The sequence below is a fragment of the Arvicola amphibius genome, chromosome 6 (assembly GCF_903992535.2).
Source record: "Arvicola amphibius chromosome 6, mArvAmp1.2, whole genome shotgun sequence".
NCBI lineage: Eukaryota > Metazoa > Chordata > Mammalia > Rodentia > Cricetidae > Arvicola > Arvicola amphibius.
The window spans coordinates 40,192,270-40,218,396 of NC_052052.2; the positions used below are offsets into that span (position 1 = coordinate 40,192,270).

A 26,127-nucleotide genomic window follows, 5' to 3' on the forward strand; every position below is an offset into this window, starting at 1 on the left:
TGTGCAATGTGCTGGTCTAGCTTAGAAACAGTCAGCGGAGATGGAGAGATCGAAGGCTCTTAACTCAAGGTTTTCTTTAGTTTATGGGTATTTTGCTTGTGCACCATGTGCTTGCCTGGTGCCCTAAGAGGCCAGAAGAAGGCATCAGGATTGGATCCCCTGAAACTGGAGTTAAGGATGGACATGACCCCCCAAATGGATGCTAGGAACTGAACCACGGTCCTCTGCAAGAGCAACAAGTGCTCACAACCACTGAGCCATCTCCAGCCTCATTAACTTGATGTTTTTAAGGGATTCCAGAAACTTCCTGAAAGTTGAATTTAAAATACTTTATGTATATGTGCATTTTTCTGGGAGATGGGAGAGCCTTAGAAGATTGCCAGGGACTCACGCCTTCAAGGAAGGTTAAAAAAGAGGAATATGCAAATGTGACAAGCAAACAGGGCAGACAGAGGAGAACCAGGAGCACACTGTGTCCTAGAAGCCAAGGGCAATGTCTGTCACTAACCTCGGTAGCATCTCTTCATGTCTGGGCCCAGCCACATTGTGTCAGGACAGGCACATGTGTACTTGGGGGAGTGGCTGGAGATCTGAGGAGCAGGAAGGCACAGGTATTCACACCCGCCATTGGGCTGGGCGCTCAGTTCGCAGGCATCTGCAGCTGATGGCAGGGGAGGGGCAGACAGACAAAACGTTGGGACACTGACAGGCCATGCCAGGTCCTCTTGTCTTCCAATAATGAGATCCCACCACTGGACTTGCTCAAAAATCGTTCTCTCCTTTTATATGGGCACCCACCAGCCCAGTACTTGGTACTTTATTCCTACTCTCTTTCAGTTCTTACAGTTCTGACAGATGAGCCCATGCTCAGAGAACAAGTGTCCAAATTACAAGGAATTTGGGAGGCAGACTTTAAATTGCGGTATACTGATTCCCAAACTAAAGCTACCCCGCCCTTACTGTTTTTGCCTTGATTTTTCCTCCTCTAAGTTTCATGTCATATCTTTCTTCTTTAAATTCCTAGAACTAGAATCAGGCACCACAGTTATCTCCTTGCTCTTCTTTGCTGTCCCTCTCACCCCGGCAGCCAGAACCTGTTACAGCTAGTGGTGACTGAGGAAGAGACAACCTAGCAGTAAGATGACTACATCGGTTCCCAGTGAGCCACCTGCTTTGCTGTAAGGCCTCAAGACACCTTATTTTATATGGCTGTAAAATGGGTGCGAGAAGTGAACCAAGAAGCTATGTGTCCCAACAGAAGGAACTTTGCAATCAGGTGATCTGAGTGTATATTTTTGTTCTTTTACCTGCTAACACTGTTTTATCTCTCTAAGCTTCAGTTTCTTCAATAATTGAATGAGGAAAATAATAAGCACCTGTTATAGTATTAGCAAAACTAGGAAACTTATGTGTTCATTTCTTCCTAGCCTTGCTTCACACAGAGGCCGAAGCAAAATGAGACAAAATATGGCAACATGCTTTACAAGAGGAATTATTGTATTCCTGGAGATGCTGGGTCATGGCATGAATGGGAGAAAACAGCCTGCCAAGTGGCAGGAGAGGACACAGGCACCCGAGGGCCAGGGAAAACTTACTTACCTGTTGGCTGCTTCAGCTCATGGAAGATTACAATGTCATGCGGGTTATTGAGGTTCTCAGCCAGGATGGAGATTTCTAAGCCATTGAGCCGATTTGCACTGAAAATGGCCTCATTCTCCAGATCTGTCCAGAATACCCTGTCCTGTGGAATACAGATGTAAAGGGTGGGGAGCCCAGGATCCTAACTCATGATCCCAGTCTTAGGACCTAGCCCCAAATCAGTGATGGGAAGAACTGACCTGACAGCTTTCCAGAGCGACCTACCCTGCCCACAGGTTCTCAGAGGACTCTGCCTCTGATGATGATGCAAACTCACCTAGCTTCCTTCTATTTTAGAGGATATTTGACCAGAGGACCAAATCTACCTATAGCTGAGCTAGGCTTCCTTCCTGGAGCCAAAAGAAAACAAAGGTTGGATCTCTATAGCTAGTACCATTCCTGTGGCTTGGAACTAAGATCAGAAAGGAATGCGTGAGTTCCCGAGGGCCAGCTGCTATTGGGCCTCCTGGGAGGATACACACAAGTTTATATGGTTAGTCCATAGAAGCTTGGATACGCATCTGTAGGCAAATTCACAATTACAGGTGCAACCATGCATCTTGTCCACAGATCCAGATACACCCCATGGGTCCATCTGTCCTCATAAAGACATTCTCATGACGTTCCTCTATTAGTGTGCATACACATAAAACTACACACACAGGAACATACACTTTTACTTTGATGTATTTATGTGGATACATGCACATACATTCTTTATACACATGCATGTCCAGTACACTTGAGCTGAAGCAGGGGCTGCATCTGGAGGAAATACTTTGCCCACGAGTTCAAGCAGTACTGAATGGAGCTGCTCTAAGAAAATACTGCCATTGCCTCCCAACTCTGCCTTCCCTTGATGACAGTGCTAATTTTGGGAAGAGCTGGAAGAATGTAAGAAATTCTGGTAGGTTCTGGCTTCCTTATTTCTCAAGAAGAAAGGAAGTCAGGGTCAGGGCAGATGGGCTTCTTGATCCTCACTTCTTGAGAGCTTGGATAGTGTCTGATTTACTTCTGTAACCCCATGATTCAGCAAAGGTCAGCACAGAAATGAGCTGACCTGCATAGCATCTCTCAGGATGTGACCTATACGAAATGATTATAAGGAAACACATATTCCTTTCCCCTTCCTCCTTTTGTTAGGAACCTTCTTCATATGAGATATAGTGCTAGGTGCTAAGGACGTGGAGAAGAAGCATCTGTGCTGAATAATTTACCTGTGACATTCTCTGAACGAGGCTCTTGGGGAGAGAGAACACAGGAAAGACTGCCAGGCAGGCTGGGCTGCAGAGCCTCTGTGTAGGTGGCTCTCAGAATATATACAAACGTGTCAGTTGGCTTCCTGGTTCTTTTGTTTCCCTTTGGACAAATCTCAGGGAAGCATCCTATTTGAACAAGCCTTTTCTAGGTTTCATATTCCCAGCAGGGTCATACCCACCCTCTTAGGGCTCACCTCAAATACAGCTATCCCAAAAGGGTGACTCAGGAAGTCAGGGGAGAAAATCAGCATCTTTCTGTTGCTTCCAGTGAAGTCAATGCTGGACAGCTGGTGCAGCTTGGAGTCCACCCAGTACAAACGCTGGCTCAGCAAGTCTTGGGGAGGAGGGATCAGGTCAGACACCAGTTACTACAGCTGCATCTCTGCCCCACTGAACTCTTCTCTACCCACATTCCCAGGCCTCACACTGAACTTAGCCTGAGGGAACAAAGACACCTGGCCTCCATGAGGGGACAGAAAGAATACTCATGGGACCCCTAACAGTTGTCAGGATTAGTTCTAGTACAGGCTCCTAACTCAGGTAGATAGGCAGGGCTTACCCAGGGTGATTCCATTGGGCCATTCAATATTGTCTGAAACCAGTGTTTGCCGGTATGCACCATTGAGCCCAGATTTCTCAATCTTTGCTTGGAATCCCCAGTCAGACCAGTACATGAACCTGAAAGATAGAAGAGCCCACATTAAGCTTCTTGTTTGGGACAGTTGGGGTGGTCGGAGTCACAAAGGATAAGTGATCCACTGAATAGCTGGGGGTTATATTTAATGGGAAACCTCGGAAATCCTTTGGAACTATCTCTGTTAGAAATAACAGGCACTTGAACCTTCATCTCGTGAGAGCCTGGGGAAGCTCGGCTCACCTCTAATCTACCCAGTCTCAGCTGCATAGCCTGTAAGCCCAGCCCTAGAGCACCTGTGTGGGCAGGGTCCCTGCAAACCTCTCCTGATTTACAGAGAAAGGAGTAAACGACCATCCTAACTCAGGTTCCTGCTCCTAGACCCTCGTTCCTACTAGAGACCATAGCAGCCCACTGGTACAGATTCACCCTTTCCTAAGACTGCTTTCAGTAGCTGACCTCAATTTAAGAGGGTTTCTTATTCCTTCTTAACAACCAAGGATAAGGAAAAAGGAACACTTCCACCAAGTAAGGAACAAGTATTGTTTTGCTCAGGATTCCTAAGCCCTCACCCAGGTGTGGCCAGAATAAAGCAGCCTAGGTGGTAAGGAGCCCACATATTGAGCAACAAGGGTGGGGAGAGGTGAGGAGTTAGGAACAGATCAACCCCAGTGACCTCAATCTTAAATCACACTGATTGTGCTGAATGCATGGTTTATGTAACTCTGCCATAGGGAGACAGATTCGGGTTTATGAGGGAAAACCCCACTGTATTATGGGTAGGTGGTATCTCACAACGAAATAGACTTCATGAAGAGTAATGAGTTCTCTGTCCTTGAAGAAGGTTAAGCAGCTGCCAGATACCCACCAACAAAAGCCTGCAGGGCCTCTACCCCTGGAGCTACTCTCAAGAATTTCTAGACCTGTAGTGCTCCAAGATGTGCCATTTCAGTGAATGAGCCAAGAGTCCAGGGAGCTCTCTGGTGACTAATGGCCAATGCCTGAGCTGGAGACAAGTGGGATGAGGGCCATTTGGACTTCTTTCCCTGTGTCTGACTGGGCCACAGGCTTCTTGAGCCCTTGACCGTTCTTAGACTCATGAGAACAACACGTACGCTGGTAAAATGGAAAGTCTGAGTGAGGATACTCACCCTCGCAGGGGGTCGACGGCAATGGCTCGGGGCTCACTGAGTTCACGACTGAAGAGAGTGCATCGGCGGCGGCCGTCAAGGGTGGCCACTGAGATGGTCTTGTTTCCTGAGTCTGTCCAGTAGATGTGCTTATGGACCCAGTCCACCGCCAAGCCCTCTGGAGAGTGCAGCTGCTCATCAATGAGGACCACCTGCTCATCCGGGATACTGGCCTTGTCCATGGGGGCGCTTAGGAGAAAGCAGGGCTGGCCATGGGCAGATGCTCCACCCATGGGCCCATGTGGAGCTGCCTTTGCAACCCTCCCCATTTTGTCTTCTCTCTGTGCCATGGCAGTGGGTTTTAGAGGAACCTGGCTAAGCTCTACTCAACACATTCCTTGAACAACCCGGAAAGGGGCACAGGCCGAATCAGCTAGTTTCTAGCCTGGTGGAGCTCAGTTAATGGGGGAAGAAACATGCAGGCAGATACAATGCAGTGTGGAAGCTACAGCAGCGGGGAAATAGAGACTGCATCTTCCTGCAGAGTGGGAGAAGCCTTGTGGTTGAGTTCCGAAGGACTAGATTACCAGGGGCGCAAAAGATGAAGCCGGACACAAAGGGACCAGTGTATACAAGTATAGAAGCAAGCATGTTCTGGAACGATGCAGTGTTTGGTGTGGTGAAGCTGGCTTATGGGATGTAAAACTGGAAGTAAGTGCAGGCAAGAACCACATCCTCATAGCTGAGTGTACTGCGAATTAGATTTAATCCTGGAGCAAGAGTGAGACAGGTAACTGAATGAGTTGAAGGACATAGCTAGGAATGTCAGATCACTGTGGCACCTGTGGAACGGACAGGTTTGAAAGGAAAGGAATGAAGGAAGGGAAAGAGATGGGGGGTTATGACATGCAGAGGTGAGATAAAGAGGATCTGCAGGAAGTTGTGTGGTGCAGAGAGGACTGACTGCATAAACACACAGGGGCATCAGTAACAGGACTTTGCTTCCCAAATGCTGTGCCTACAGGTCGTCATTCCCTCCCTCACCCCCATCATTTCTCTCCATGTTATCACTGCCATACTGTCCACTGCCATCCATAATTCTGACATTCTCTTCAAGTCAGACCGAAAAGCATTCTTAGATAGCCCATAGACACCTTCACTCAATGCGTTCCAAACTGCTCATCCCCATTCCTGTCCCTCCACAGACTGTCCAGCCCCCAATCTCTGATCTCCTGTGTGTCCCCAATAAAAGAGCAGCACAGCTGATAAAAACCCCAAGCCAGATTCCCGAGACTCCCCAAGTTAACTCAAGAGTTAGTATGCCTCATTCAGCCCCATATCCAGTCTTTCATCAAATCCTGCTTGCCAGTTACATTTGTGTAGCTGGCTAGGCTCTAGCTACTTCTATGTATGTAAGACATGAACTCAGTCTGTGTATGTGTGCTGTGGGAGGCAGGAATCTAGCTGTCAGCACATCACACTTGGCAGTTTGTTTCTGTCTTCTCATCTACTCACCCACCCACCCATCCTTTCTTTCTACGATGACTCGGTGTCTACCCCATGCCTGGTTATCATCAGTCCTGCTAAGTAGATCTCAAAGGTAAAAAAGGGACATAAACTGTCCAAAGGGGCACAGATATGCAAGGAGATATGGTATCTGAGACAGATTTAAGAGCGAACTTTCTCAAGCGTCCAATGATTTTTCCCAAGTGCCAGAGTCCACTCCTGAAGTCACAGCCAGTGATTGGAGTACCCCAGTGACAAATGAGGTACCACCACCCAGGAAGTTTTCCCAACTACCAAATTGGGTCAAAGGTCTTTCTACCTTCATCTCATGACTGCAAAAAGGTGGCTCACTAGTTATATGTGGGATCCTCCTGGCAGAGATCAGATCTAAGCCAGATTTGTAGTTCTCCATGGAGAGCATTTTCCTTTTTCCTCTGTCCTGTACTTCACTGTTAGGCCACCAGGGGTCAGACACAAGTCTAGGATGTGGGCTCAAAGTCCTGGTACTTCTACTGCCACTGTGATTCTGTCTCCCTTCTCAAGCCCAACTCCGTCTTGAGAGGCAGAGACCATGCTTCCTTTTCTGTGTCAACAGCCCCTCCCTCAAGTCTCTCGTGACTCGGCTGCAGGGGGCATGCCACTTACCTGTAGATCTTGCGGTAGGAAAGGTCACACCAGTATATGCGATTGGTAGCTACTTCCACGTCGAGTGACACGACATTCTTGAGCATGGGGATGAGACGCGAGTAGTCCCGCTTCACCAGGTCTATTCTTCGTACCTCGTGTCGGTTGGTGAAGATTAGGGACGGGCTCTTGCCAACTGCCATGCAAGGAAGCAGTGTCAATGGAGGAAGCAGGGAGTCCATAGAGACCAAGTTTCTGCCACTAGTTTGCTGGATGAGGCCTCGTTTTTCCTATGAAGTAGGGATGATGGTCCTACCTCACAGGCTAGAAGGGCAGATGAAATAATGAGTACCAACACATAGCAGAAGCCCTCTTCTTCATTAGATACAAAGTCCCAAGTCCATGGCTCCTAATGTCCTCAGGCCTGCACAAAGGCCTTTTGCAGGATAGCCCCGCCGTCTGTCTAGATTATCAGCTTTTCTCCCATCCTGGATTCCAGCTAAACTACCTGCATTCTGCTTTTCCCATCCCGTTCACTGCCCCAGGCCCTTTTCAAGTCTTTCCCTTGTTCCAGAGTGTGTTTCTTTGCAGCAATCACTACTGTTTCTGCTTGGGGCTCCACCTGTCATCCTGCAAGAATGACCCACCTGAGCAAATAAAGGTCCTAGAAAGATAGCCCAGCGGGCTGGGTTAAGTTTGTTGAGCCACCTACAGAGACAGGATGTATGTGGCATCTGACAAGATCACACACATGCACTGTACAGAACATACAACTGGTCATGTATATATCAAACCTGTAGTTAGATTCTAGAGTTGGATTTAGAAGATCACGTGGGACCTAGATATTTGTGACTTCCACCTGGAAGGTTGCTGTCCCAGAGGCCTTCAAGGACCTTGCACTGCCCACCTCAGCTGGTTTTGAGATGTACCAGGCAATTCTCGGGAACGGTTCCCATGTTTCCCGGTACACATTTCTGTCAGCCACCTGGTCCCTGTTTCTGTGCATTTGTGCCAGGCTTTTGGGGACAGGATGGGCCCAGTATAGAGCCGTGTAGCTGGGGCTGTATCTATCGTGTACGTACAGATACACAGTGTGAGGACGGAAACGATTTCAAGGCAGAGGGGTAGGAGGAAAGCGGTGACGCAGACGGCAGGGAAATGGGGCTGAAAGCACAGGGAGTATCAGGTGGAAAGCTCCAAATAACAGTCATGACTTCACCCCTCTGAAGTGACCGGCTGGGGTAGAGGGCGGCTTGTGAATTGTAATGAGAACTGTGTCAGCAACAGGGACCTGTGTGTTTATGATCTGAGGATCTTTTTTAGAACTGCACCTTAGATATTCACATGCATGGATCTGGTATGCATATCTAGTATGTTATTTCTACTGTACATATATGGACCACATTATTCATCATGTCCCATGTAGAAGACAAGACAGGTTACATGTGATGTATGTATGTACATTATATAATTGTGGTGCGGGTGGTATATTTTAGGATTTATGGATCTGATGTCAAGGATTGTAGCTACTGTGTTATAATCTATGTGTTCTATGAAGTATCTATGTGAAACTCCAGACTTCTACTGAACTGTTTGTGTAATGTGTCCATGTGGAGAGCTAGTTTCCTTATACCCAACATGTCCAACACAGTCTACATTCTTTCTAAACCCGCCCTTCACCCTTTCTCATATGCTGAAATAGTAATTCATTTTTCGTTTTTAAGTTATTTGTCCCTGCAATCTTCTGGCTCATTTTTCTCTAACATCCCACTGTAATTTATAAGCAAATCCAGCTAGCAGGCCTTCAAAATATACACACATCTGTTCCCTTCTCAATATTCCCGCAGCAGCCATCCTGCTCCACGCCTTCCTCCTGCAGCCCTGCGGGAACATGTGGCTTCTCTCTGGCCTTCTGCAGGCAGTTCTCAGCAATGAAGCCAGAGGAGTTTCCATGTTACACTCAGAACCCTCTGAGGGCTTCCCTCTGACTCAGGTGTCTTTACAACCGTCTGGAAGGCTTTGGGGAATGCCACGTCACCTCTGACTTCACCTTTCACAAGTCTCCTTCCAACTACACCAGCTTCCTGGCTGCTCCTTCAACATGCAGTCACCCTCCTTCCCTCAGGCTTTGGCACTCACTTTCCCTTCAGCCTGGAATGCCATTCCTGCAGATAACCGCTGGGCTCAGCCTCCTTTAGGTCCTCACGCAAATGCCCTTTTTATTTAGTGAGGGCCTCCCTGACTATTGTTTAAAACCATAACCCACCACTCTCCGAGACTTTCCCATCACTTCCTTCTTTGTTTCCTCTTAGCCCTTACTTGCCCCCTGCCATACACTGTATTTATTTAACCATCTTATGTTTTGTCTGTCTTACTCATTAAGAAGGTATCTTGTGCTGACTGCATCTCTAGTGCCTACAGCAATGTTATTACATTTAATATAAAGAATTAAATAATTACTTCAGTTGACTGAATAGATCAATATATAGATCTATACAAGTCATGCACTTCACGTGAGCTGTCTATGCCGGTTGTGTGGTCCACACTTGTGCCTATACATTGTGCTATCAATGGATGGCTCTAACCAAGCCTGTGGGTGTTAGCGTGCAGTGTATTGTGCGTGTGGTGTTCACTTGTATTTTGAGCACTGTGGGAGTGTTTAACCACTCCTCACATACGTGGCAGGCGGGTGCTTCATAGACCCTCCAGAGTTATTCCCTCTTCCTTTGGAAGTCCGTACCTACAGCTTTGCAGTTCTTGGTCAGTGCATCCATCTCATAGCCAGGGTGGCATTCACACTTAAAGTAGCCCTTGTAATTCACACAGATTTGGCTGCAGGCATCTGGGTCCTGGCATTCATCAATGTCTGTGGGAAAGACCAGAAGTCAGAACCGGCAGGAGGATCTGTATCTGCTTGGGCAGATGGGGGAAGGCTCACCGCCACAGGTCTTCTGGTCCAAGAGCTGGAAGCCTGTTGGGCATGTGCACTCAAAGCCAATCTTGAGGTCAGTGCAGATATGGGAACAGCCACCATTATTGTGCAGACACTCGTTCAGCCCTGGGGAGGGACACAAGCTGCTGAACTCTGACAGGCAGGGAAATGGCGCAGAGCAAAGCCAAGCCTTGGGGCAGCGGACTCCCACAGAACCAGGAAAAGAGGAAGCTGCGCTTCCTCTATCTCTTGGCCAGGTGACTGGGAAGGAGGAGGATCAGATGGCAGTTCCCTGACTAGACAAGACAGGGCCAGTGGAACAAGCAGCACACAGGTCTTGTCCTCCCAGGCCAGAGCTCCATCCACTGCCAGACTAGAGGTAGCTAGGCCTTTCCTGGAACTCTGGGGTCTTTTACAAACACATTTTTAGAACAGTTCCTTCTAACCTTTAAGCTTAAAGCTTGCATGTGTAATGTTCGTCCCTTGAGAGACTTCAGGAATGCTTTCTGAGGGCCTCTGCACATCCGTGCTCAGCTTAAGGAGCCGGCTTCACTCCAAGGCAGGTGATGCCACTCTGGAAGGGTGCTGCCCTTAGAAACCTTTTCCTCAGGAGCTGCCTCCTGTAACTCTCTCCTCCTCCCTGCCGTGCACCGTGGGGCTGGCTGCCGTGCAGGGGTCCCTCAGATCTCTGCCAAGTGCTGACTTCTGGTCCCCTACCATGTGCATACTTTCTCAAGGCAGAGCCCAGAGTTAGTCTGTCGGTCAGGAGGAGTCAGATAATAAAGAATACCTTTACTTGCTACAGCTGAGTCTTAGGCCAGACTTTCTTCACATGTGCCTGTGAACAAATCAGGGTTCTCCTACCAGGGTTTACACAATGGAGTGTTTTCAACTCCTCTTTGACCTGACCATTCATCTACCTTGCCACAAGCCTAGACCAGGGTTACCACGTGCTGCAAAGAGTGGAGGGATGTCAAGAGGTCAGCTGGATCTCTGGTCCCCTCATTCTCCACTCCCTCACCACCTTCTGGAGGGTTCTAGGGGAGGCCAAAACCAAGGTTTACCAAGTTCTCACAGCATCTCCTGGGCTTAGAATCACAGAAAGTTAATCCCACAAGCCGGGGGAGAGTGCCACACCGCCCTTCCGCCCACCAGGTTCATGCACTGTCACTCCAGCCAAGCAAAGCAGCGCTGAGTGGAGCCAGCTGTGGCCATGCATACAGCTGGGTTGAGCTGCCCGTCCCAGGCCATGCACAGCTGTGGGTGTCCCCGCCTCCAGCTGGAGCCATGCTTAGGGAATGTCCCCATTACCCCTGGGCCTCCTCCTGTTTCCCTGGAATGTTGATGCAACTGAAAGAACAAGACCACAGCAATCCCATGACTTTGGGGGACTGGAAGTGGCTCTGTCGGGCCCATCCCTGGGAAGCCCCAGGCTTCTGGAGGTGTCTGAGCCACAGGAGCTTCAGAGTAGTCCCTGGGAGATCTCCCGCTGGGAATCGTTCTGTCGCACACCCTCTGCCACCTGTCTTGAGCGTTCCTATTCCACGAGCTCCATCCATTCGTTTGTTCTCCCATTCACACGCTGCGTACCCACCCACCCACTTCCTTCCTCTCTTTCTGTAGGTGGTAGCAACTCCACAGTTGTGCTTACTGGACCAAATGGAATCTATAGGGTGGTGCTGCTCAGAAAGAGCTCGAAATGACTATGGCTTTTTGATGATAGAAGGTATAGAGTACCCCAAGGCTAACAAAGGTTGAGAGGGGCTAGGAGGCCCCAATTAGTTTATCCTTGACCACCTTCTTTAGCAGGCCTGAAGAGAGACTCTGTTCCTCTCTAATTCTGTGTAGCCTGTAGGTAGAGCTGGGAGAGGAAGGAAGAGGTAGAATGATCTAGAGGCCTGAATAGCATTTGACGTCACCTTCCCCGGCAACAGTACACACTTGCATGCACACACCTTCATGCACACACACACATACCCATACTAGCTTATGCAGAGGCACAGACAGGTCTGCAGGCTCCGCAGACATGGAAATGCAGGCAGAGATGCATGAATGCAATAGTTCAGAAACGTGGGTACAGATGCTGGCTGGTCTCTTCACCAGCACGGACAAAAAAGACACACAGACACAAACGAGCACATATTTCTCATGAGCACGTCATGCAGAAGAGAGTTTGGTAGGTTAGCAGTCCCTGGGTATCTGCAGCTCCGAGTGGGGAAGCTAGGTTCAGCTAGCTGCTCCTGTTTCCCTGTCCCCCTTTCCACGAGGCCCTTCTGGATCTTTTCCAGGCAAGGCCTGAGGGCAGCAGAGTGTGAGTCTCCTGCAAGCCCAGGTGGAGGCTCAGCAAGCTTTGCTTAGCTACTCTTCCTTGCAGTCAGCCTGGTTTCATTTGAAATCTTCAGGAGAGCAAAGAGGCTGCTCATGGGGAGCTCTGGGGCATGACGTTCCTCTGAGTACCCAGTAGGGGAGGTGTTGGGCAGTCTTCCTGAAGAGAGGACAAGGAGGGGCCAGCCTAGACTGTTTTCAGGGTCTCCTTTGTCCAGTTCTCTGGAATTCTGTCCTGACATAAGCAGAGATGACTCACATCTCTTCTGCGCTTGCTAGTCACCCGCTAGCCGGTCCTCCCTGCTTCCCTCTAGCTTAAACTGCACGTCAGCCCCTCGCCCTCGCCCAGGTTCCAGCTTCTCAGAGTTCAGAACGGTGACGCTGCCTACTGCTGGGAGGACCCTGCTCCCATCCAGGCCTGGCTTGGCAGTGATGCTGGCTGGGATATACTTCTAACGGGCTTCCCTGCTTCTTCCGACCTTTGACTCTATAAGGCGTCCTACCAAGGGCTGGAAGAGCTCAAGGACCCAGGCCATGGCTAGATCAGCAGGGCAGGGACATAGAGGAAGAGAGAAAGTTGCAGAGGGCACACACTCAGTTTGTATAGTTTGTGAATGGCAGAAGCGAAGAGGTCAGTTTTATGAGAAGCAGCCTAACCTTTGAGCATCTAGACTTCAAGGGAAAGGCCCTTAGAGCTTTGCAGCAAGAGATCCTCGTGGCAAATGGCCTGATGTGAGCACTTAGTCTAGAGGGTCAGAGCAGGTACTAGGGCCTCTATCCTGGACGCCAGGAGGGAGCACAGTGAGAACATCAGTCCAGCTGTTAGGTGTAGATAGGTAGCATACCACACTCTTTCTGAGGCTCATCCGACCAGTCCCAGCAGTCCCTCTGACCATCACACACTTTCCCGCCGTGCACGCACTCGCCACTCTTACACTGAAATCTGCGGGGACCCTCACAGGTTGACTCTGTCGGGCCAGACAAGAGAGTGGACAGTGCCTGTGAGACAGTGGGTGGGAGGGCAAGGCCGGGCAGGGTCAGCCAAGGCCCACAAAAAATGAACAGAGTCCAAGCACCAGCCCTAACTCTCTTAGGGGACCTTAGGACAGACAGTGGACAGACCCTCATTCACCCACGCAGGGGTCTTTGTCTGTCCTGGGAGTGTTAGGCTCCTGGGAAAGACAGTGCAGCAGCTCCAGAAGGACCGAGTCTGGGCTGACCATCTCCCAGGGGGAGCGCCGGCCCACATTGCCTCGCTGTCCTCTCTAATTAACTCCCCATGGCTAGTGGGTAAGGCCTCTATTTTGGCAGGACAAGTGGTGACCATCAGAACCACCTGAGAATGAGAGGGACTCTTTGGAGGACAGGATTCAGTGTCTGCTCAGTCTGAGAGCTAGTAAGGAAAGCCTTGGGTACAGACAAATAGCGGGGAGGCTAGATTCTCTGCAGTACCTTCTCATGTCCCCTTAGCCCTCTTTCAGGCTAAATTAAAAGTCCACTTCTTGGGCTGGTGATGGCTCAGCGGTTAAGAGCACTGGCTGCTCTTCCAGAGGTCCTGAGTTCAATTCCCAGCAACCACACGGTGGCTCACAGTCATCTATAGTAGGATCTGATTTCCTCTTCTGGCATAAAGGTATATGTGACGATAGAGCACTCATATACATAATAAATCTTTAAAAAAAAAAAGAGTCCAGTTCTTGTGCCCCAGAACCCCATGGAAAAGAGTTATAGTGATAATGGGCAAGTGACTGATGCTGAAGGGGTAAATACATCCTTGAGACTAAGGAAAGAACGCCCCCATTTCTGCTCTCTCCAGGCCAGGGAGGGCCACAGGGCCTTCCTCAGGCTGAGCTTCCTTCCTCAAGAGGGTGCCAACCTTCTTGAGCAACGCACCCTGCAGGCAGCCGGCTTCATCACTCCCGTCTGGGCAGTCGTGTTCCTGGTTGCAGCGCTTGATCGCAAGGACACAAGTCCCGTCCCCACACTGGAACTCATTCTCATTGCAGGGTCCCGGTGGTGCTGAAACAGGGTGGGAGGAGGTCAGGACCAGGGTGGCGCTAGGAAAGCTGTCCCCACAACCTCATGCCACATCCACCCCGGAAAGAATGGAACAGCGACCGAGCTCAGGAGGCCTCGGAGGACACTTAGCCAAAGCATCTCTAGAGTACTCATGGGGAGACTGAAGCTCAGAGAGGGGGAAGGCCTTGCCAAAGGTCACACAGCATTGCAGTTTCCTGTTTCCCTGTCCACCACCACCTCAGCACAGACGTGTGGTTTTCCATTGAGTCCTGGCGCTCATGACTTAGTGATTTGGTCCACTCAGTCAACCTTTCCTGAACCTGGCACTGTGCTGGGTGTTGGTGGGGAGCCCGGAGACTAAGAGCCCCTTTCCAGAAGCTCAGGTGCAGAGATGAGAAATGCACAGATGAAAATACCACAGTGTGAGTTGTGCCTGCAGGAGAGGGCAGCAGGGGTCTGCCAAGGTCCTGGAAGGGACCCACTCAGCTGGGACAGTCAGCAGAATCTGACGGGCCCAGCATGTAGGCACTCCTAGGACAAAGGTGTCTGGGCAGGGGACCAGTGCCAGACTCCCTATAACAGGGACGGGCAGCAACAGGTGCCTGGCTTCTGGGATCAGATCTGAGCTCCATTCCTTAGCAGCCATGTGACCTCCCGCAAGTCACTTCATTCTCCCAGTGTAAGTCTCTGTTAAAGCAGGGTATGTCCTCCCGGTAGGAGGGCCATATCAGCAGGCTCTGGGTGGGACTGGGAGCGTGGAGGGGGCTTACAGCAGTCGGCCTCGTCAGACTTGTCCTTGCAGTCGCGGTCGCCATCGCAGCGCCAGCCCAGGTGTATGCACTCGCCACTGCGGCAGGTGAACTGGGCCGTGGGGGCGCAGGCTGCAGGCGTGGCTGTGGTCTCCTGGCCCGCTCGCCCGCAAAGCTCGGCAGCCTCATCCGAGCGGTCCTCGCAGTCAAACTGGCCATCGCAGACCCAGCGCTCAGGGATGCAGGTACCAGCTCCTCCACATCGGAACTCGCGGGGCGGGCAGGCCGGGTCCGAGCAGCCGCGCTCATCACTGCCATCCCCGCAGTCATCGTCGCCATCACACACGAACACAGAGGCCAGGCAGGAACGGTTGCTGCACTGGAACTCATGCGGGGCGCACACTGCGCAGGACAGAGAGCCGGTCGGCCGGCCAGATCCCAACCCCCATGACCCAGCCCAGCTCCTGCTACAGGGGTTACCGGGTGTTCTGACCCTCGCCTATAGGCTGGAGTAGGTCCTGTTGCAGACTTGAAGGGGGAGCACGGTTTGAGAGACCGCCACTTGAAAGCAGGGGCCTCAGTCATGCTAACTGACCTTGAACCACACTTGCCTTCCCTGAACTTCGGCAAATATACAGAATCTCTGCCCTGTAACCAGCAGCCTGGTGGGGCTGAGAGAGGCTCTAACGCAGCAGAGCAGAGCCCTATTGTCGTGCAGGATAGGAAATCTGTAACATGACTGACACCAGATGAGAGGGCTAGGGTTTCTCCACTGTGGCAGAGTTGTATACATAGCTTGCCGAGACTACAAAGTCTCCAGCCTGGCTTCTACTACCCTGGTCCCCGCACCGCACTCCTGAACACACCCCAGCTACGGCCACCTGGATGATTTACTAGGCCCGGAGCACACAGTTCCCCTCCACGGTTTTGTTAAGTTGCGCCATCTCCTGGGAACCCACTGCTGCCCACTGTTCCTTTTAGTTCTCAGTCAGCCTTCTTCCTGTGCCCGGGTCCAAATGCCACCTTCACCCAACCCAGGCTGCTTGTTTCCTTGCTTAGGAAATCTCCCTCTGCCCCGGCCTGTCTGGTGCCTTTTAGTCACCCCACGTCTGGGTCCCAGGTCCTTCATACCCCATTATTCTAAAGGACTGGCAGAGCCCCCTGCAGGATGTGGGCGTGGACGAAGTCATTAAAGAACAGGTCCTGCCCCATTTGGGTTCTGGGCTTCCTCTCTCTGGTAGGCTAGCCTGGAGTCCACAGGAAAGGCCTTAGAGCCCGGCCAGCCCAGGTGCTGGTTTACAGCTAAGAAAACTGAGGCTCAGAGAGGGGAGCACCTTGCTCAGGGTTGCATTGTAACAAGAGACCCAGAACTCAGGTTTGGGGCATTGCCTTCCTACTCTGACCTCTCTCCGCTTTCCTGTTGTTTGTTTTCCCTCACTTTCTGGAGTGTCAGCTGTTTTCAAGCACCCATTCCCTCCTCCATCAAGTCTCCTCCCCTCTTTCATGTCTTCAGCCGTTGGCCTCGGGACTCAGGTGGGTCAGAAATGCTGTGGCTATTACATCATGGTGGCAGTTCCATATCTTTCCATATGGGGGCGCCCAGGGTCCATGTTTCTATTTTTTCTGGTGCCAAAATGTCAATTTTCATTTACTGAACATAAAATAAAGTGATGTCTTCGGTGTTACAATGTTGGCAGACCTTGTCATGTTCTCCTGACAGCTCTACTAAGTTTCCAACAGCTGCATTTCCCCCCTTCTGGGTTTTTGGGATGTGGGGGCATCAGAGGAAAAAGCATGCGTTCTCTGGTGCCACATTCCCCAAGATGCTGCTGCTGACATCCTCCTGCCTGTCTAGACACTTTACATACCCAGGGAGAGAAGAGTCTGTCTCCTGAGAGTCCTGACAAGAAGTGCTTCATAACACTAGATTCTCAACAAGGTTCTGAAGCCGTCAGTCACTGGAAGATCCCACTACTAAGGCCCAGGGACCCCACTCCCTACATTCACAAATGGAAGGGGCTCAGAGAACTGGAGAAGGGAAGGTTCCTTTTCTGCCCAGGCCACAGAGAGCCTGATAATCCTTTCTCACACTTTCGGTTCCTATAATTAACAGCTGTCCCTGTCCCAACACGCCCTGGTCAAGAACCCCAACCCCCACCCCCACTCCTTGCAATAGTGGCTGCTAGTTTTATACTGGAAGCGTCATTTGATTATAAGGCTGGGGGTGGTGAGAGGAAAGGATGACTGGCATGGGTGGGAAGTTCTCACAAAATATCGCAGCTGAAGCCAGTGCCAGCACTGAGGCTCTGAAGTGCAGACACTCGCCAGGACCCCAGCCCCCTCCATACACTTCTTCAGACCCCTCAGCCCTCACACTTGGAATCTCAGAAGCCTCAGGAGGAGATGGCCTTGCTCCTGGACCAGGAGGGATGTCCAGGAGAGACTGAGTGGGGTGAGGAGATGCTCTGAGAGGCAGTGGTGGACAAGTGCCTGACACGCACACTCCTGAATTGCAGCCCAGGCCAGTCTGCAGTCCCCAGGGGAAGATTACAGGATCGCCTTATCGCCCCCTTCAGAACCTTACTCCAGACCTGGCACATAGCAGGTACCCAGGATAACTAGGGAAGCAACATGAGCCAGACCATGCCCCTCACCCCCAAACCTTGCTGGCCTGCTCTCTGAGAAGGAGATAATCCTGTGTTTGAAGTTCAGCCATGTGGAACGGTCCCAATGACCACGTCCATCTGTCCCTGCCGAGGCTGATGGGAGTATCTTCTCTGTATGTGATGCGTGCCCCAGTCTGAGACTCGAGCAGCAGTCATCCTTTACACCCTAGGCATCTGTCAGCACACGCCCCATTCCCAGCGCTGCCGGTGCCCTGGCACCAGATTCCACCTTCATACAGCCCAGCCTTTCGTTCCCCTGCTCTTGCTTGGAGATCAGTTGACTTGTAGAATGGATGAGCAGATGTCAGACATGACATGGCAGAAAGCTGTGTGTTAGACCTGACTCTGAATCTCAGTTCCAGCCCTCAGTCTTGGGCACGTTTCCTCCCTGTCTGAGCCTCAGTTTCCTCACCCATGAAATGGGGATGGTAATGGCTCTTCATGAGGTGGGCATGAGAATGAAAGGAGAACATGTCTAGGGGCTCAGCCGTTTCTAACATTCTCATCGTTATTCTTCCCACCCCACCTACCAGGCCCCATAGAGAAACAGGCCCCTTCCAAGAAGGGGTCCCCCACTGTTGAGGGTGCCCGACCGCTTGGCAGACAACCGAGTTCTGGACTCACAGGTAGGACAGCCGGCTTCGTCCGCTCCGCCCTCACAATCCTTCTCCCCGTCGCAACGCCACGAGGCAGGCACACACTTGTGGCTGCTGGGTCCACAGCTCAGCTTCTCATCGGGACACTCTTCCCTGGCTGCAGAGACAGACAACCAGTGTTCATGGCTTAGCTAAGGGACACAGCACCAACCAGTCCTGCTGCTTGGCGTAAGTCCCTAGCAGTCCACTAGGGCCGTCCTAAGTCCTAAATCTGACCCCACCCCACACTCATGCTCTTCTAGCCCAAGACATTCAAGTCTTTTTTTTTTTTTTCTTTTTTACTCTTTTGGTTTTTCAGGATAGGGTTTCTCTGTGTAACAGCTCTGGCTGACCCGGAACTCACTTTGTAGACCAGGCTGGCCTCGAACTTACAGAGATCCACCTGCCTCTGCCTCCCAAGTGCTGGGGTTAAAGGCGTGCGCCACCATCACCCAGCTTCAAGTCTTTCTGTAAGATCTCACAATATGGAGCTGCCACACCTTTGCTGTGTTCCCACTGTGTGCCTTTGGGTAAGGTATGCCTAACAGACCTGTTTACCTTCCAGACCAGCAGCTCCGTGATTTGAACCCGTGGGTCTGGAGGGCTCACCAAAACCCTAGCAGCAACAATCTTAAGTCTCTGTAGGATGGTGCAGAGCCCACCGCTGAGAACAACCTCCACGTGCAGGGCCCAGCGGGACTGCGCAGCTATAATTACTGCAGCCGCAATCAGAGGCTGACTCAGTCAGGGGCCTAGAGCCCCAGGGTTGATTCTCAATTTGGAAGAATGAGAACCCGATTCAGGACCGGGGGGCAGCTCTTGCTCTGAGTGCTCCCTACTCCACATGACAGCTGGGGCAGATGAATCTTCGACCTTTCTGGCTGGCTCCCTGCTGCCTTCTCCAGGGCGCAGGCGTCCCAGCTTCAGGTCTCTGGATTGTGCCAGGCACAGTGCTAGACATTTCCACTCAATCTTCATAACAACCCAGCAGGGTGAGGGCTATGTTTTGGCCTCCAGCGTGGAAAGTGAGGCTGTGGGCTCTGAAGGCTGGCTGCCTGGGTTTGAACCATAGCTCAGTCATTCACCGGCCACGTGACCTTGGCCTAAAATATTTCTCTTTGTTTCAACCAAGTGTAGACGACGCTATGACCCACTGCATAGGATGGTTGTAATGACCAGATTAATGTCTGTAAAATGTTTAGAAGTGCATCAATCCTAGGCTCAGTCCATGTTCCCCGTTATTATCATGTACACATACTGGATGAGACTCAGTCTTGTTTATCCATTCCGTGGGTAAGATTGAGCACTGCTGGGTAAGCCCTGAGTGTCTGTCTGTCTCCATCTCCCCCCTCCACACACACACAAGAGTGACATGAAGATAGGACAGCTGTGTCTGATATCAGCGCTGGAAACAGTTCCATGCGTTCAGAAGAATGGTAACTCGTGTCTCACTCTGATCTGTTTCCTCTCACCTCGTCTCTGTGGCCGGTGGTGAGAGGCCACAGAAATGAATAAAAGTGGGCCGAGACAAGAAAAGGCACAGGGACGTGGGTTGGGGCAGGTGTCTACATCAAGGTCCCCAGATGATACATACTATGGATTGGGGAAGAGCACCTTCAGTCCCATGTGGATCACAAATGTGGACAGGTTTGGAACACTTGCCATGAATAAGGCAGTCTATGGAATTCATAGAACTCACTCCACATGAAGTAACTGTTGGGTAGGGCTCTGGAAAGCACCGACATTCAGTGAGCTCTTAAAATTCCACTTGGCAGTGGGGGGAGTGAGGGCTGGAGAGATGGCTCAGCGGTTAAAAACACTGGCTCCTCCTCCAGAGGTCCTGAGTTCAATTCCCAGCAATCACATGGTGGCTCACAACCATCTATAGTGGGATCTGATGCCCTCTTCCGGCTCAGAAACGCGGACTGTGGACTCATACCTAAAAGAATACATACATACATACATACATACACACACACATACATGAAATGGCCACTTTTGTTGGGAGATGGTGGCGCACACCTTCAATCCCTGCACTTGGGAGGCAGAGAGGTAGGCGGCTCTCTGAGTTGGAGGTCAGCTTGGTCTACAGAGCCAGTTCTAGCACAGCCAGGACTGCACAGAGAAACCCCCCTGTCTCCAACCCCCGGCCCCAAAAGGTCACTTTGGGTTATCATCTGGAGTGATGAAGGGGGATGGGCATCTGGAGATGGCTCTTCTGTCACCAACACTGGAGAACCCTGAGCACTTCTTGATACTTTAGACCATGAAGCCGCTGGCGCTGGCCAGCTGACTCCCAGAACATACTCTAACCAAGAGGCAGAAGCTCGAGTGACTGGGCCTCGAGTCATATTGGCTGATCGGAAGCCTTTTTCTTCGTGTGAATGTGTGTCTGCTATGTGTGTGGAGGTGCTGGTGGGAGGAGGACCCAAACTCGGGCCTTCTGGAAAAGCAGAACGCACTCTTAATGGCTGAGCCATGCTCCAGGCCCTGAAACCTGCATTTAGTAAGTTCTCTCAACACAAGCACTTCTAGGTAAGGGCCCGAGTTAAAAATCTGCATACAGAAGATATGGCACACCTCATCTCTCTGTAACACCACGGCACCCCAGCAGTGACGCAGGCGTCCAAATGTCTGCAAACCCCCGAGAGAGCAGCGGAGTGGAAGGTCAAGGCCAGCACTAAGCACTAACCCAGAGCGAGTGCTCGGAGAACTGGGCCTCACAGGGAGTTGCAAGGGCCACAGTTACAAGCACCTAAGTGGGTCAGACTGCGCCAGGCGGAGGAGTTGGTTCCCCACTCCACTTCACCTTTAGGAGACAATTAAGTCATAAGAGCAGCACCCTCACCAGTGGGGTCAGTGCCCTCTTATAGAAATGGATACAAACAAAATGTGGTATATATACACAATGGGATTTTTTTTTTCAGCCATGAAGAACAAAGTTATGCCATTTGTAGGAAAGTGAGTGCAATTGGAGATAATCACATTAAGCAAATTAAGCTAGACTCCAGAAAGACAAATATTGCATGTCTTTCTCTCATTTGTGGTTCTAATTTTATATGAACATATAAAATTAAGTGTGTGTATATGACATTAAAATAGAAGCAAAATTATCTAGAGGAATGAAGGAGCTAACAGGAGAGGGGAGGGAAGAAGAATATGCTTAACACAATATGTATTTGTATGAAAATGTCCTTACGGAACACAGTGCCGTGTACATGAACATACACAATGAAAATTATATATAACATAAATGCTCGAGGGCCTCCATGCCCTCTCTATTGCGAAGGTCTGGGTGAGAAGGCAGCTCTGTGGGGAGTGGACCTCAGTAGACACCAGCCAGTCTGTTGGTGTCCTGTACATGTAATGGAACTGTATGCACTAGATTTGTTATGTACAGTTTACCCAGGCCAGTCTGTGGCATTTAGCCAGAACCAACCAAGATGCCCAGCATGCCCCTCACCCTAACCCTGGAAGGAAGAAGGCTGTGAGCGGTCCTAAAGTTCAGAGACATCAAGTAGCTCACCCAAATGTGCACAGCACATTAAAGACAGAATCTGGGTTCCTCTGACAAAAGCCCTGTCCTTCCATCAAACCATGCATGGCAGAGACACAGCCCCAAATTCTCTTTCCCCATGCCCAGGTGACTGAAACAGCCTTTGGCCAGACGCGCCACCTCAGGCGGCCTGGTCCTGCAGCAGGCAGCCGATTGAACTTTTAATGAATATTTATACAGTTAACAGCATAACCTTTCAACAAGGACAATGATTAAACAATCTGTCTGCTTCCTTTCTTTATAATTAATAAGGCATTTGCTGTGTCCCTAAATAGACAGTTCTAATTACAGGCTCTCAAGGACCCAGCAGTGCCTACTACTGGTTCTTTCACCCCTAGAGCGCCAAGGCTCTTAGAATGCCAGGACAAAAGAGGCCAAGAAGACCAAGTTGACAGGCGTCTCCTGGAGTGGTATTCCAGGGCCAGAGAGAGGTAGGTGTGTCAAATGCCCGTCTCTCCTGAAACCACACTGCCTGTGCCTCTCTTGTGGTACAGCTCTTCCCCAAAGCTGGGGCTCCAGGCTCCAGGTCAGGCCTCTCCACTGCGCAGCTGCAGGGACTGCTGATGGGCATCTCGCAGACAGAGAGGAAAGCCCGGAGAATGTAAGTTGATGGCTGAGAATCTTATGGAGAGAGTCGAGCTGGACCTCCATCCCAGGTCCATGCTGTACAGCCACTGCACAGGAGGACACCGCTGCTTTCCCAGCACGGCTGGAGAGGTCAGTGAGATCTCAGCTAGCCTTTATTTGCTCAACTGGGCTGAGCGACATGGGCATCTGATGGCTACTCCCATAGGCAAGCTGGTATAGGTGAGGGAACCTGGGTTTTAGAGTCAATAAACCTAGGTCTAAATCTCATTTACTAACACTAAAGTTCTTAGGCAAGGCATTTAACTTCTGTGCTCCCTGGGTCTCCTCTGCTGCAAATGGGGTTGGTAAGGGGTTTGTATGAGGCAGTGTGGAAATGCCTGTCCTCAAAAGCCTGGGATACACTGGAGCTCAGGACAACTGCTCTTATCTTATCTCATCGCTGAAAATGTAAATAACTGGCGGGGAGGCGGGTATCACCCCACGGGGTGCACAGGAGCTCATATGTCTCACCACGCTATGGTTCCCACCCCAGGACAGCCTTTCTCTCTGGGACAGATGCTCCCAAGCGACACTTTTGGCTTGCTGTGCAAGTGTCCTGGGCAGAAGCAATAATCATCACTGCACTGCCCCCTCACAACACTGGTGAGGGGGCTTAAAACTCCACCCTGAAGCAACTGAAGGCATTTACTAATTTCCTGAGAATCCTGTCCCAGAAATCCAAACCCACAGGTACTTTTTGCCAACTCACAAGCTAATACATAAAGAAACAAGGAAAATGTTTGTTGATAGTACCTAGTGGCTACTCACTGGTCTGTAGTTTTAGAGACTTGAGTTTTAGGGACAAATGGGGATTACCTATTACCTTCTCCAAGTAGACTAGAGACTTGGACCATAGCAACCACCAGTGACACTTGACTGGGCCCCCGCATTAGGAAGCACCCTGTCACCCTGAAGGAGCAGAGTTACACTAGGCTCCCTCACACAGCATCAGGCAAAATGGGTGATCTCAGATCTCCAGCCTGTTCTTCATCTATAAGAAGCAGGTGAGCAGAGTGAGCAGTCAGGGCCCCTTCTCGCTGCTAAGATGCAGGGGAAAATTCACATGCAGCATGCAGCACCCAGATCTGCAGCTCATTCCCCTTGAACCACTCTCTCCTCTCCCTGCCTGCCTGCACCCTCCCCACAGATGCCTGAAGGTGGGTCAGAGACTGCTCCAATCAAGAGAGCTATAATTAGAGCCCAAATGATACTTTCATTAGGCAAATGTTCTGGGCTTTCCCATTGTGACTCTGGCTGTATCTGATGAGTACCTATCCCAGGTCCCTCTGCTTCTCACACCCCCAGCTCATAGTATTTTAATAGTACAAAGCTAGTGTCCTGATATCCTAATAAACTGTAATGTTGAGGGCAGAGATGCTGCGGTCCATGAACAAAAATAAACAACACTGGCACTTACTCCGATTCTTGTATTTTCTCAGCGGAGTCATACACCCATTATAAGGTAAATATCACCATATCATTTTACAAAAAGAGAAACTGAGGCTCAGGAAGACTGGACAACTTATATGAGGTTTCAAGGCAAAGACCTGACCCAACTGAATCAGATCCCAAACCTGCTACACTCTTCTATCTATAATCTTTCTGTTAGGGGTGAGGAGTAAGGCTCTATCCTGGGAGCTGGCACAGTCCCAGAAACCTGGTAGGCTATGGAGGTTGCTATGGCAACACCAATTAAATGGACAACGGGTTGGCTGCTGGGTTTTCATTCAGTTGGGAAGCTGTGAGTAAGCCTGCTACCAGTCCTGCCGTCCCAAATTCTGCCTGGTCTTCAAGGTCTTCTCTGGCTTATTCTTCCAGGCAGCCCTCCCTAGTGACAGAACCTTTGGCCATTGCTTCTGACCAATGCAATGGTTCAGGGAGTAGGGATCCCAGGCTTTGCACCCCCCTGGACAAGGGCAGAAAGTGGGTCTTGGACTACTAAGAATTTAGGAATCTTAAAACGGAGACATCTATGGGATTCTAGATTGGGACCCATACTGGGGGGCATGCAGCGGAGACAGGTTCTCACAGCAATTGCCTGGGTAGTCCACAGGGAGCTGGGCCTCTTCAATCCCGGCTGCTGCTCCCATGAATCTCAGAATCTGAGCCTGAAAATCCTGTCTTTTGTCACTGCAGAGGTGCTTGCCACAAACAGGCTGTTTGTGTGTCTGTGAGGTGGGTCTATCAAGTTTTCGGGCTCTAGCTGTTCAGCTGTTATACTATAAGGAGGCCTAGGAGTCAGGAGGAGTAGGGAGTGTGGGTCCAGCACAGACCATGAGGTAGGAAGGCAGTGAGCACTGGCGTTTTGAGGAAGAAAAAACAGAGAAATAGGCAGGGTGGGAGAGAGGGGTAGCAGGAGGGAGGCTGGAGGCAGGAAGCATGAGCAGGAAGGGAGGGAGCCCAGGAGAGGGAAGGGGGATAGGTGAGCAGGCCCCAAGAGGGTAATGAGGAAGCAATATCACGAGATGGAGATGTGGAGAGAAGGGGAGCAAGACAGCCCTCCTCCCCCAGTAAAGTCCGCAAAGCCCCTACCCACGCTGGGGTCAAGGCAGAACAGGCTGACCGTTAGGGTAGGAGCTGCAAACCACCCCTAGAAACTCTCTAAGAGGCACACGACTCTGTCCCTTCTCAGCTGAGCAGCCATGGCCAACTGGCCACACCTGGTCTGGTCTGGGGACTCCACCACCCTCTCTCTAGGCTGGCATGAGGATGACAGTCACAGGCAAGTGTGGCAAGGCTTTGTTCCTTTGGAAGGGCGGGAGAAAGCACTGGGCTTCCCTCTGCCCACATGCCTCCAGGACAGCATGGAGTGGCATTTGGTATGGTAAGGAAAGGATGGGGCCTGCAGTAGAACTGGGGAGGGCTTGGCAGCTGCCTAGGAAATGAGGGGCCCTTTGTCTGGGGTTGGGGGTCTCTTTTGCTCTCCCTTTCTCTTTCTGTCTTGGAAACTGGTAGCTCTGTTGCTACGAGACAAGGAAACCCAGCTATCATTAGCGGCAGCCTTAGATGGGACTCTGGCCTCCATTGTCCCTGTCTTTACCTCTGGGGCAAATGTTAGTCCCAGAGAGGGGCTCCTGGATCCCCCCCTAGTCCCACCATCTCCACGTGCTTCCCCCAGCCTTTTGTCTCTGGCTCGCGCTACAGAAGCTCTGCCTCTGGACTGCTGGGTCCTCCCCCTCCCCCTCCTCATCTCCTTTTTAATTTAACAAATGTCAGGGAATGACCTGCCAGGTCTAAGTTTGCTTTGAGGATTAGAGCCTAGAAAAGAAATCCCGGAGAGACAAAGCTTTGAGTGTGGAAGGCAGTCCTGGAGCACCAGCTATGCCACCTCACCCTGGTTCCTTCTGCCACCATCTAGCTAGTCATGAGGAACAGGCCTCCTGTACTCAGCTCACCCAACACAGAGGGAAGAGCTGGGCCCTGAAGTCCTGGCTGGGTGGCCACGGACAAATCAAGCCAACTCTCTGAGCTTCGGCGTGCCCCTTTTGAAAATGCAGAAAGTAGTAGTTCCTGCCTCTAGAGGCTGCTCTGAAGATAAAAAGGACTGCAGCGTACAAAGGGCTTAGCGAGGTGTGGCACACAGTAAATGATTAACAAGCACCAGCTGCCCTTAGTGCCACTGGAATTACAATTGAGATCCTCAAGAATGAGAGCAAGGGGCCCGAAGATGAGCCACGGCTGCTTCTGAGCAGCATTTGGGGGCTGATTCTAACTCCTGGTGCCGCAGGAATAGTCAAACCTACAAGGGTGCTGAGAAGAAAGCCCGGACACAGGCGACCGGTGAGCAACTAAAGGACTGCTTACCAGGAGCCTCCCACTCCTCAGAG

At 50.9% G+C, this 26,127-nt stretch overlaps 1 protein-coding gene across 9 annotated transcripts in view; it reads right to left on the bottom strand.

The window, feature by feature from the left end:
- Lrp8 (LDL receptor related protein 8) overlaps positions 1-26,127 on the bottom strand; it is a 67,034-nt gene that overhangs the window by 10,691 nt on the left and 30,216 nt on the right. For 2 of the 9 annotated variants that reach the window (XM_038333174.1, XM_038333170.1), the window contains exons 4-14: positions 18,107-18,235; positions 14,838-15,218; positions 13,942-14,067; positions 9,730-9,849; positions 9,532-9,657; positions 6,813-6,987; positions 4,683-4,910; positions 3,457-3,575; positions 3,092-3,231; positions 1,600-1,741; positions 509-661 (exon numbers count right to left, since the gene is read on the bottom strand). In XM_038333174.1, coding sequence (XP_038189102.1) covers positions 509-661; positions 1,600-1,741; positions 3,092-3,231; positions 3,457-3,575; positions 4,683-4,910; positions 6,813-6,987; positions 9,532-9,657; positions 9,730-9,849; positions 13,942-14,067; positions 14,838-15,218; positions 18,107-18,235 — 1,839 coding nt within the window. Of the gene's footprint in view, positions 1-508; positions 662-1,599; positions 1,742-3,091; positions 3,232-3,456; positions 3,576-4,682; positions 4,911-6,812; positions 6,988-9,531; positions 9,658-9,729; positions 9,850-11,034; positions 11,074-12,893; positions 13,017-13,941; positions 14,068-14,837; positions 15,219-18,106; positions 18,236-26,127 lie in introns of all 9 variants that reach the window. The other 7 variants (XM_038333180.1, XM_038333176.1, XM_038333169.1 and 4 more) reach the window with 6 other exon arrangements.